Consider the following 12,804-nt stretch of genomic DNA (forward strand, 5'->3'; position numbering starts at 1 on the left):
GCCGCGTTTCTCACATGGATATTGTGTAGCTGTATCCACATGTTTGATCTAGTGCTGATGGCGTGCCAGGTCTTTGGAGTGCTTGAAAAGCGTCATGCAAACCCCCTTCGGTGCATACGTATGGGACTGTGTGTTGGCAAGTGGTTTCTGAAAACAGCGTTAACACTTTTTTTTTTTTGCCAAATCAGTTCTGCTCTGCTTGCGACTTACTCCAGACTTCGCTTGGACCCACACGCCCACGTACATCCCGGCTCTGTACACCTGTAAGGGTGTACCGGAAACAAGATAGGCATGGACGTATTGCTCGCGGTGGGCTGATTGGGTGGCGTGGAAGGAATGACCGAGGAAGTTTGTGGAGCATCTATTGCTGCGGCACAAGTTGCATTGCGACGGACGGGGGGAGAACTTGTAATGGTTGGAAGCGTTGACTGTGTGGATGGAGAAGTGCCGGTCTGCTGCGACGGGTGGTCATCTTGTCTGCTGAGAGTGGCGGAGCTGGAGCCCGTCGAGGTAGCAGATCAGGGCCACAGGCTCTCAGATGCTACTGGTTCCGGTGCAATCGCGACCAGTGGTTGGCGGGAACAGTAGCGGATCTGGGGACCCTGCAGAAAAGGCCGCTTCGAATATTGACTACTCTTCCTGACAAAGGAGAATGTCCTGTGTGGCGAAACAAACTTCATCTTGGTTGGTGTCCCAGTGTTGAGGGGCGTCGACTTCCCGACGAGTTAATGAATGATCATGATAGTCCTCAGGGATTGCGGTCGCGCGAGGTCAAGAGAGCCTCGCGGCGCAATCCCGAATCAAAGAAGGTAGAGCTGGAGCACTTAGCACTGGTCAGTCAAATTCAAAGCGTTCGGGAAACCCAGCCACTCACGCCCTGTGTCTGCTGCAATTTGAAGTGAACTGTTTGTTGGTGAGGAAGGGATGGGGAGTTTGTCTAAAGCAGGAGTTCATCTGCCGTTTAAGCATTACGCTTGCACAGGCCCAGCGGCAGTCAATGGAGCGTGATTGGTGGCCACGTCTACGTCGTCAGCCACAATGGCCCCTCAGCTCTGCAGCTCCAAATATGCTGTGCAACGTTAGATCCTCGAATCCGTCGGTGGCCACGTTAAACCTGTTGAACTTTCATGTTTCGGACGGGAGAAAGCGTAGTATTGCTCCTGAGACGCCCGTATGTGCAATACAACCGCTTGCTTAGAGGTTGATACGCCCGGCCATTACCCATTAGCAGCTGGAAAAACACGATGTGTTCAAGGAGAAGATGAACGAACGACTGAGGAAATAAAATCTAGACTTGATCAAGCATATCTAAGATTCTTGCCTACTTGCGATCAACGAGGCTGATGCAGCTTGAAAAAAAAAGCGGAGGTGTCGGCATTTTGTGAGGCTGCAGGAGCGTTAAGGCTGTTGTTCGGGGCCAGCGCTATTCCAATCAGTTCACGCCGCGAGGCAAACGATAGCCCGTCTGAACGGCATGATGCACAGCCTCACTTCTTGAAATACCGTCATGAACAAGAGGATATCAACCATGATACGAAAATTCCATTGACTAAAAAGCACACCGATGTCTGCCGAATAGAAGAAATTAACCCGTTACCAAGGAGACAAGAAACCAGAAGATCAAACAGCAGCAAAAACAAAAGGTGAGCCATAACACGCAACGCACTAATACAGAGACTCCCCCTCCCCCATCCCCCCTCCTCCTCCCAGCACACCACCCCCACCACCTACCTCCCTTCTCAAGCCGGAATAAGATTCGGCAAGCGACTAATAAACGGCAACTGAATGCCCAACGCGCCGAGCAGATTCGTCCAAGCGGGGGGATACGGCACGAGGCGGTTCGCGATGTGCAAGCCGTCGGCGAGCAGCGCGACCAGCTGGCCGCCGGGCAGCAGCCCTTGAATAGCACCCGTGCGCGGGTCGAGGAAGCCGCCGTTGACGCTGACGACCGTGTTGGCGTAGAAGATGTAGTTGTACACCTGCCCGTACACGCTGCCGGCGGCGATGATGGACGGCACGGCGGCGGCCGCGGCGGCCGCGATGGTGCGCGACGGGATGGGGAGCGAGAGGCCGTTGGTGGGGATGGTGGGCGTGGGCAGGCCGAGCGGGTTGTTGTTGACGGAGACGCCGGCGTTGGCGTTGGCGGAGGCGGAGGCGGAGGCGGCGACGGCGGCGGTGGCGCCCGTGGGGAGGCCCAGGCCGCCGGGGAGGCCGAGGCTGGGGACGGAGAGGGAGGCGGACGGCAGGCGCATGCTGCTTATCGAGGGGAGGCCCAGCCCGGGGAGGCTGGCGCTGGGGAGCGCGCCGCCGCCGACGGACGGGAGACCCAGCAGATTGCCCGAAGGCAGAGTGGCCGACGGAACCGCTGCGGACGGCACGCCGCCCAGGAGCCCGGGGAGGCCGAGCCCGTTGATCGGGCCGGCCAGCGCGCTGAGCGCCGGGGCTGCGAGTTGGAGCTGCGACTGGACGGCGGGCAGCACGCTCGCGGGCAGCGCCGCGAGGGCCGAAGAGAGCGGTGCCAGGGCCGACGGAAGCTGGGAGATGGCGCCTGCGACGGCCGACGGCAACGCTGGGAGTATCGAGGCCAGGGGGAGGCCGGCGCCGTTGCCGGCACCCGCACCGGCAGAGGCAGAGGCAGAGGCGGAGGCACCCGCGTTTACGGCGGACGGTAGACCAAGTAGCCCGCCAAGGCTGGGGCCGTTGAGCGGGCCAGCTAACGTGGACAGCGCCGGGGCAGCCTGCTGGAGTTGTGATTGAACGGCGGGCAGCGCGGTTGCAGGTAGCGCTGCGAGGGCCGAAGAGAGCGGCGCCACGCCCGATGGAAGCTGAGAGACGGCGCTGGCGACAGCCGATGGTAGCGATGGGATGATAGAGCTTATAGGGACACCGGCACCACCACCCGAAGGCAGAGCGACAGAAGGAACTGCTCCAGTGGGAAGACCAAGTAGCCCAGGAAGGCCGAGGCCATTGAGCGGGCCAGCTAGTGCAGACAGAGCTGGCGCAGCGAGTTGGAGCTGCGACTGGACAGCAGGTAGTGCGCTGGCAGGGAGTGCCGCGAGGGCTGAAGAGAGCGGCGCAACGCCTGATGGAAGCTGAGAGACGGCGCCCGCGACAGCCGATGGCAGCGATGGGATAATGGAGTTTATAGGAACACCACCACCCGAAGGCACAGCGACCGAAGGAACCGCTCCGGTGGGCAGACCGAGCAGGCTCGGTAGGCCGAGGCCATTAAGCGGGCCAGCTAGTGAAGATAGAGCCGGCGCAGCCTGCTGGAGTTGTGATTGGACGGCAGGTAGCGCGCTGGCAGGGAGTGCTGCGAGGGCCGAAGAGAGCGGCGCGATACCAGCGGGGAGCTGGGAAACGGCGCTCGCGACGGCCGACGGCACCAAGGGGAGGATGGAGTTCAGGGGAAGGCCTCCAGAGCCCGCACCGGCAGTGGCAGTGGCACCGGCTTGGGCAGTTGCCGCGCCAGACGCGCTGACACCAGCACCAGTGGGGAGACCGAGACCGTTTCCGACGCCGGGAAGACCGGTGAGCGCGTTGCTGATTGCGCTGATCTGGGAAAGGACCGACGGTTGCTGGGTGGCGGGCAGGGCGCTGATGACGGACGACAGCGGCGTCGGGTTCAACGGGTTGGCGGGCGCGGTGAGGGCGCTGGCGACGTTTGACGGGAGGCCGCTGAGGAGGGAGCTGACGACAGGGCTGGGGAGAGAACCCAGACCCGGCAGACCTGGAGCACCGGCTGTGGGCAGACCAGGGGCACCGACTGAAGGCGCGCCGACCGAAGGAAGACCCGGAGCACCGGCCGAAGGCGCCGTGACAGACGGAGCACCGAGCGGAGGGATGCCGAGCGGAGGCAAGCCAGGGAAGCCGGTTGGGAATGCAGTGAAGATGGGAGCCAACGCGGATAGCACTGAAGGCAGTGCACTACTCGCCACGGCGCCAAGAGCGGACGAGAGAGGTGCTCCATTGGCAGGCAACGCCGACAGCGCACTAGCCACGCCAGCTGGGATGTTGTTGATGACGGAGTTGAGGACGCCAGCGGGCAGAGACGGCACGCCGGTGGGTAGGCCAGGGAGGCCGGGAGCGGCGGTTGGGAGCCCGCTGAGGACAGGAGCCAGTGCGGAGAGCACCGAGGGCAGAGCACTGTTTGGCAGAGCACCCAGGGCGGACGAGAGAGGTGCTGCGTCAGAAGGAAGCGCTGAAAGCGCACTGCCCACATTCGAGGGAACGTTGTTGATAACGGAGCTAAGAGCGGCAGTAGGCACCAGTGGCAGGCCGCCGATCGGAGGCAGGACGGGCAGGCCAGGCTGGCCAGGCAGACCAGGAGCGGCGGTCGGGACACCACTGAGCACAGGCGCCAGTTCGGAGAGTACTGAAGGCAGTGCACTGCTTGGCAGTGCACTAAGAACCGATGAGAGAGGAGACGTGTTGGCGGGTAGCTGTGATAACGCACTGGCCACATCTGAAGGCACATTGTTCACAATGGAGCTGGCCACGTTACTGGGGAGAGCGGGAAGGCCAATAGGGGGGAGACCAGCCGAAGGGAGACCAGCCGAAGGGAGACCGGCAGAAGGTAGGCCGAACGAGGGTAGGCCGGCGTTAGTAGGCAGAGCGCTCAGAATCGGAGCCAAGTTGGAAAGGACCGAAGGCACCACCGCGCTGGGCAAAGCAGCAAGAGCCGAGGAGAGCGGCGCCGCGTTGGTCGGCAGTTCGGAGAGAGCGCTGGCAACGTTGGTCGGTAGGCTGGGGATGATCGATTCGAGAGCACCGGTGGGAAGACCAGGCAAGCCGGGCAAGCCAGGAGCACCGGTAGGAAGGCCGGGCAGACCAGGAGCACCGGTAGGAAGGCCGGGCAGACCAGGCACGCCGAGAGCATTGGTAGGAAGGCCGGGCAAGCCAGACAAACCGGGAACACCGGCAGGGAGGCCGGTCAATACGGGAGCCAAATCGGAAACGACCGACGGGAGTACACTGCTCGGTACAGCCGCGAGTGCCGAGGAGAGCGGCACCGCGTTGGTCGGCAGTTCGGATAGTGCGTCCACAACGCTCGACGGTAGGTTACTCAGAACGCTGCTCGGCAACACGCCAGGAATGCTGGTAGGAAGGCCGGGCAAGCCAGGCAGACCGGGAGCGTTGGTAGGAATGCCAGGCAGACCAGGAGCATTGGTAGGAAGGCCAGGCACGCCAGGAACATTGGTCAAGACAGGACCCAGATCCGACAGGACAGACGGGAGGTCAGTAGCTGGTACAGCCGCAAGTGCCGAAGACAGTGCGCCGGCGTTGGTCGGCAATTCGGATAGCGCACTCACAACGCCCGACGGCAAGCTACCCACGACGCTACTGGGCAGCGAGACTGTGGGGATGCCAGGAAGGCCAGGCAGGCCAGGCAGGCCAGGCGCCGGAACACCGGTAGGAAGGCCAGTAAGAACAGGTCCCAATTCAGAAAGCACAGATGGTAGGTCGCTAGTCGGGAGCGCTGCAAGTGCTGAGGATAGTGGTGCAGAGTTGAGTGGCAACCCTGAAAGTGCATCCACGACGTCCGACGGCAAGCTATCCAGGACGCTACTCGGCAGAGCGACAGGAGGTAGCCCAGGAAGGCCGGGAAGACCGTTGGGAAGACCCGTAAGGACAGGCTGCAGTTCGGAAAGGACCGATGAGGCTTCATCAGTTGGGAGAGCCGCGATCGCTGAGGACAGCGCTCCAGGGTTGGTGGGCAGCCCTGGCAACGCGTTCGCAACATCCGAAGGCAGACTATCCAGGATGCTGCTCGGGATCGAAGGCAGACCTGGAAGACCGGGAAGACCGTTGGGAAGGCCGGGAAGGCTCGGCACGCCGGGCACGCCAGTCGGCAGGAACGGCTCCAGCTCAGAGACGATTGAGGGCACGTCACTGGTTGGAAGAGCGTCGAGGGCCGATGAGAGCGCTCCAGGGTTGGTTGGTAGATCTGACAGTGCGTCGACGATATTTGATGGCAAAGTATCCAGAATACTGCTCGGGACACTGATTGGCAAGCTGGGCAGGCCAGGAAGACCAGGCACACCAGTAGGCAGGAACGGCTCCAGCTCAGAGACAACAGAGGGCACGTCACCAGTTGGAAGAGCGCCGAGGGCCGAAGAGAGCGCCCCAAGGTTAGTCGGTAGATCTGACAGCGCGTCAACGATGTTCGATGGTAAGGTGTCGAGGATACTACTCGGCACAGCGATCGGAGGCAGGCCGGCGGTCGGCAAGCCTGGAAGGCCTGGGAGGCTAGGCACGCCAGGCACGCCAGTGGGCAAGTACGGCTCCAACTCAGAGAGAACCGAGGGAACTTCACTGGTTGGGAGGGCTGCAAGAGCCGAGGAGAGCGCCCCAACGTTGGACGGGAGATCCGATAGAGCGTCAACTACGTTCGATGGTAGGCTACCAAGAACGTCGGTCGGCACTGAAATCGGAGGGAGGCCAACAGGCGGCAAGCCTGGGAGACCGGGAGCGGATACTCCTGTAGGCAGGTACGGCGCCAGCTCAGAGAGGACTGAAGGAACCTCGCTGGTCGGGAGGGCTGCAAGAGCCGAAGTGAGTGCCCCAGCATCAGAAGGAAGATCCGACAAAGCATCAACGATATTCGAAGGTAGACTGCCAAGAACGTCGCTCGGCACTGAGATAGGGGGAAGTCCAACAGTGGGCAGACCCGGCAGGCCGGGAAGACCTGGGAGACCAGGGGTTGGCACACCTGGAACGCCGGGAATGCCGGTGGGAAGAACTGGTGCCAGTGCAGAGAGAACTGAAGGCAAGTCATCTGTTGGAAGAGCCTCGAGTGCTGAAGTAAGCGCTGCGGCATCCGACGGTAGCCCCGATAATGCGTTAGCAACAGCTGACGGGAGACTAGGGGCGATAGAATTGAGCACGTCGCTTGGTAAAGCAACCGTAGGAAGTGCGGGCAAGCCCGGAAGGCCAGGAAGGCCAGAAGGCAAGACTGGGGCCAACGCAGAGAGGGCTGAGGGCAGCACGTTAGCTGGAAGCGCCTCGAGTGCTGAAGTAAGCGCCGCAGCGTCCGACGGCAGGCCCGACAACGCGCTAGCGATATCTGAGGGGAGGATAGGGGCGATGGAATCGAGCACGTCGCTTGGCAAAGCAGCTGTAGGAAGTGAAGGTAAGCCCGGAAGACCAGGGAGGCTAGGGAGGCCAGGAAGGCCAGAGGGCAGAACTGGTTCCAAGGCAGACAGGGCTGAGGGCAGCACGTTAGCTGGAAGCGCCTCGAGTGCTGAAGTAAGAGCCGCAGCGTCCGACGGCAGGCCCGACAACGCGCTAGCGATATCTGAGGGGAGGCTAGGGGCGATGGAGTCGAGCACGTCGGTTGGCAAAGCAACGGTAGGAAGTGCAGGTAAGCCTCCTGGAAGGCCAAGGGACGGCAAGCCAGGGACGCCGGGGACGCCGGGGGCGCCGGGAAGACCGGGAAGGTTGGAGCGCAAACTGCTCAGAATCGGCCCCAGCTCAGATATCACTGAAGGCAGTTCGCTGGTGGGGAGAGCCCCAAGAGCTGAAGGGAGAGCCTCGACGTTGGTTGGCAACTGCGATAATGCGTCGGCAACATTCGACGGGAGATTAGGAACAATGGAGTCCAGGACGTCGCTTGGAATGGCCACAGGAGGCACGCCTATCGCCGGCAAGCCTGGCAGACCCGAGGGTAAGCTGCTCAGCACGGGTGCCAACTCGGAAATCACCGAGGGGAGCTCGCTGGCTGGGAGAGCCGAGAGGGCTGAAGGAAGAGCCGCGGCGTTCGTCGGCAACTGCGACAATGCATCGGCGACGTTTGACGGCAGATTTGGAATAACCGAGTCCAGAACGGCGGTTGGGATAGCAATTGGAGGCACGCCAATCGGCGGTAAGCCAAGGTTGGTGGGAAGGCCGCTCAGAACTGGTGCCAACTCAGAGAGAACCGAGGGAAGTACGCTGGTAGGCAGAGCCGCAAGGGCGGAAGTAAGCGCTGCAGCATCTGACGGGAGACCCGACAATGCACTGGCAATGTTCGAGGGGACATTGGAAATAATCGACCCGAGGACGTTGCTGGGCAGCGCGATCGGAGGCACACCAAGTGGTGGCACAGTAGGTAGCCCAGGAGCTCCAACGGAGGGCACACCGGCAGACGGAGCAGTAACTGATGGCAAGCCGGGCTGTCCAAGTGTAGGAAGCCCAAGTAGTGGCAAGGCGGGGGTTGCGAGCTGCGACGCCAAGCTGGCAAGATCACTTGGAACGGAGCCAACAGGCAGGTTCGTGAGAGCGGATGCGAGGGCAGCGGGGTCCGTGGACAGAGCGCTGTTGAGTTGCGAGAGAACAGACGGTGCAATGCTGCTCGGGAGGAGAGTGGCAAGCCTCGAAATAGCCGGTGGAAGAAGAGCCGAGGGAACGGCAGCTCCGGGTAGTCCGGGCAAGCCCACTGATGGAGCTCCAACCGCAGGAACGCTGGCCGACGGGAGAGCTGAGCCAAGGCCAGTCGGCGCGGAGGGGGGGTTGAGGCCCAGGGACAGAGACAGGGATGCAAGAATTGGCGTGACAGACGGCACGGCGTTAGCCAGGTTTGATAGGACATTAGGCAGCTGTACAGAAGGGATTTGGCCCAAGGCAGACTGCAGAGGAGCGACGTTGGAGGAAACCACCGCTTGTGTAGCCGCACTCGGCAAGCCGCTGACGATTGATGCCAACGCACTGCTGGGGAGAGCAGCGGTCGGCCTGACGCTAGGTACCAAGTTCGACGCAACGCCGGGAAGGGCAGCAGTCGGCAACAGGGCTAAAGCGGGCGGCGTGGTCGGGAAAAGGGCCGGGTTGCTCGCGATGGCGCTCGACAGAGCCTGATTCAGTTGGCGTGCAATTGATTGCGCATCGGCAGGAAGTTGCGAAATGATCTGGGGGAGGGATGGGCAAAGGGTCCCGAGAGCGTTCGCAGGATTCGCAGCCGAACTTGCAGCCGGCAGGATACCCGGGAGGATGGCAGGAAGAAGCTGGCGCGGAAGGATCTCAGCGGCCCGGGCTTGCGCCTCCTTGAAGATGGGGTACTCCTCCGGGGATGTCGGGGCTGTTGTCGCCTGCCGGATGAGGGTGGCCAGAACGGCCAGGAGAACCTTCTTCGGCAGATGCATTGCTGTTGTCTTTGGGGGTAAAGCGAATGAATAAGTGAATGAAAAGAACAAGGGAAGGGAAGCAGTGGCTGAGCGAGGCGCTGCTCGGCTTCAGCTTCTGCTTTCTCCCTCTTGCACTGGCCTTTCCGGTGCTCTTATACTCCTCGATACGGAGCTTAAGAGACTGAAGAGTGGGTGCAGGTAGACGGATTGTCGATGGGCATCGATGGCAATTTAGCTGCACCTCAAGTCCACAGGGAAAGGAAGGTAGGCTCTTCTGCAGCTGCAGCTGCAAAAGCCTCACATTCTCAGTAGATCGGCTTGGAATGTCCGCTGCTCTACACTGATCCGGTGAATCTCCCCAAGAATGGGGTCTGGCGGAAGCGACGGGGTATCCTCCGGGTGGGCTCCGCCCTTCTCGACCTGCTACGCCGGGAATTGGTATCGTCAGCATGGTCCGCAGTCAAAGTCAAACATGTGACTTGTGATGTTTCGTGCCATGAAATGAAAACATTGCTGGGGGTGGCCAAAGGACACTGCATCTTTACCCTATTGGAACCTTGCCTTCACTTTTGTTCGACGGAAAATCACACGCTGCTGACGCGGCGGTCAACTGTGACATCGACTGTGGTGACGGCCTGGTCCGATGACGGACGTTTCAATGGCATGGCGTACATTCTTGAAGGAGTTTGGGACTTTTCATCTCGCTTACATCATCCGGGACGAATCAACATTGTGGCGGCCTCCAACGGTGGCGTTGCGGTGGTATGTCTCCTGTCCCATGAGGGCGTCACCGGGCGTGATTTGGAACTAAGGGAGATACGATAGGATAGAAGAGGGTGTGATAGCTGAGTCCAGAGCTCCGGGACTCTGGTGTAACAGGCAACTTTTGGGATTCGAGGATCTCCACGGACTATGGCGCGAACAAATTCGGCCGAAGTGAAACAGTAAGGGATAGATGCAAGTTTGTCAGAGACGTTCAAGCCGAGCGCGTCTTCATCTCGCTCAGATTGGATCGCGGCGACGACCAGGAATAGGACTGGCGGCGGGAGATTTTCGCTTTCGAAAAGCTTAGCATACGACATGTGCAGGAATTCGCTGGCTGTTGCACAAGATAGCAGCGGAGATGATGTATCCAAGACAAGGGGGGTATTGCCTATCTGGGTCAAGCGTCGGCTTCCTGGGAGGACAGCAAGAAAAGCTCTCTGGCATGGTTGCAAGTGCCTATGACGTGCTCAGTCTCAGAGAGCCTGGTTTGTATATTTAGTGTCATTCTTGAGTAATTCAAGCCAGACACAGCAAATGTGCAGAACGAGGTGGATGTATGTTGTTGGAGTCGGCATCATGGTGCGGGGGCCGGGGGGAGCGAAATGGCGGGGATTAAGTTAACAGGCTAAGATAGAAAGTTAAGTGTGAAGATTGATCCCTTAGGAATGAGGTCCCCTCGAACCCGGCCAAGACCTCAGACAAGGCTGAGCCGTACCGCAAGCAAGACAACTCTACTTTGACGACAGACGATGAGCTCTCCGATGACGTGGAACCGGCGGAGCTCGGTCCGGCATCGGGTGCTGTATGCCATTGGAGGCGTGTTGCTCGATAAAGTGGCTGGCAGAGTTGCTCGCAGGTCTGTCTCATGATACAACTTCGGATTTTTTGCTTTTCGACTATCGGCTCACTCGTGGAAATCAGTGTCGTTCATCAGCATGTCGTCTTCTAAAGCGCTTGTCTCGATGCTAGTGCGGTGGTAGCTCCAGCACAGCAAAGCGTGATGGTGGTGGTCGAGCATCATGGAGGCCGCGAGCCAATTCGGGATAGCTTGGCGAGCAGACAGCCCAGGGTAGTACGGATGATGTGCGACGATGGTGCGATGGGAAGGAATGGTGTTGGTGTTGAGGTCAGACGCGGCTGGCCCAAGCGCGCGCGCTAGTCGGCACGTGACGTGCTTTGTCAGACGGGCGCCGACATCCGCGTTCCTGACGCGCCCTCGCCGCAATCTTCCAACAACACCCAAACAATCATCGATCGCTGCCTTGGCGTCATTCTCCCCGCTCTGGAATCTCTCAAACGAAAAAAACACCGCAGACACAAGAGCAGGGGCACGTAAGGAACTATATCCCGCCATTCTTCACTTTCAGGCAACTACTATCGAGATCCAGGCATCCAAGGAGTCGTTGAGCTCTGGTCTAGCTGCTCCTGTGGACGACTGCAGCCCGTGTCGAAACGGGAGACAATGGTATGCTGGACATCGGCCGCCGGACAAACTTCCAGCTTCAACTCCTATATGCGGCACGCCGCGGTCATTGTTACGAATCGATCGGCGTCAATAAACAGGACGCCCCAGCCTGACGGCGTCGTCAGCTCCTCCTGTTGTTCTTCCGACACCCTGGGAGACAGCGTACCTTGGCGGGATGGCTCTAAAAGTGGAACCCCGTGCTCCCTGCGCATGCACCCACAGCATCCAGCCGCTTTCAATGCCCGCCATACGACTCGTGAAGATGCTCCGCCGCCACCCCTGCATGCGTGGGACCTGAAGTGATCCCCGCTGCCTGCTTCCCCCCCCTTCTGGCGAACGCCTCCCCCCGTTTCGGGCCCCTTCACATGCACCTAGCACTTTGCATTGCGCCGAACGGCTTCATTCCTGGGGATCTGGCTCTCTGCTCCACCACGCCCCGCTAAATGTACCACATCCCCGACTCCTGCAGGCGGGGGCCCAGCCCGCCCCCAACCAAGCCGCCACAGCCTCGACGAGGACGTAGTTAGTCCCGCCGAAAAGAGCGTGCGGCTCCACCGCCTGAACGAGCCTCGCATTATTGACGAAGCCGTCCGTCTGCGGCCGTTTATATTGCTGTGAGGTCACCTGAGGCGTGCATGACAACCGGCCCGCAGCACCGTCCTTCCGAGGGCCAATGCGTCGCTGCTTGATCCAATATTACCAGCCACCTGGCTCGGGATCCAAACACTCGATGATGGGAACCACGAGAGCGTCTACGGACCCACGGCTCTTTTCTCTTGTGGGTGATTCTCGGCTTGCTGGTCGCCTGAAGAAGGGCCGGATGGAGGCAAACAAGAGGCCCTTTGCGGGCCTCGATCTCGGTAGCTTGTGCTCCGCGATACACGTGGATGTGGCACGAACATCAAGCCATATCCTTACCATAAGCCATTATGCTTGTTCCGAGGCAAAGAAGCAATGAATATCTAGAGCAGGAAATTAACGATACCCGTTCGTCAATGAAAGAAACCCGCCGATTAATACTTTATGCACTTTCCCATCCCGACTCCGGATCAGCAAGAGAGCAAGCAACCTCCGCCGATTAGGTGCAGCAGAAGCCGGACGCGGGCGGTTCAAATTAATTGCGGCTACGTTTATCACACACAAACAACAATGGGAAAACATCGTCGAGAGACTGGGCAAGCGTACCTGAATATTACAATCGTCATATCACACACCGAGGGAAATCCTCTATAAGTTGAACAGTGCGCGTTGAGATCCTCGTCGTCCACACCTACACACACGCTGGGAACAACTCGGCTCCGAAGCCACAACAACCCTGTTGTTCTCGTGCCGCCAACCACTAGTCTCAACGTTCCCGAGTCACGGAAGTCAGGGAGCTGGGTCTGGACGACTGGCAGTGGGCATGCAGTCGACTCTTAGACAATATATTGTCAACAAACTGAAGCTCTTTCACGAATCCCGACACTTTCGGTAGTA

General features: G+C 60.0%; 1 protein-coding gene across 1 annotated transcript; it reads right to left on the reverse strand.

Moving 5' to 3' along the window:
• Window positions 1-1,739: 1,739 nt before the first annotated feature.
• On the reverse strand, window positions 1,740-9,116 carry SLS55_004951 (uncharacterized protein; the record flags this gene model as incomplete). Its single annotated transcript, XM_066776403.1, has 1 exon — window positions 1,740-9,116. One exon carries the CDS (start codon window positions 9,114-9,116, stop codon window positions 1,740-1,742), a length of 7,377 nt encoding a protein of 2,458 aa, XP_066634284.1.
• Window positions 9,117-12,804: the final 3,688 nt, after the last annotated feature.

The sequence above is a fragment of the Diplodia seriata genome (assembly GCF_021436955.1).
Source record: "Diplodia seriata strain FDS-637 chromosome Unknown scaffold_4, whole genome shotgun sequence".
Classification (NCBI taxonomy): Eukaryota; Fungi; Ascomycota; class Dothideomycetes; order Botryosphaeriales; family Botryosphaeriaceae; genus Diplodia; species Diplodia seriata.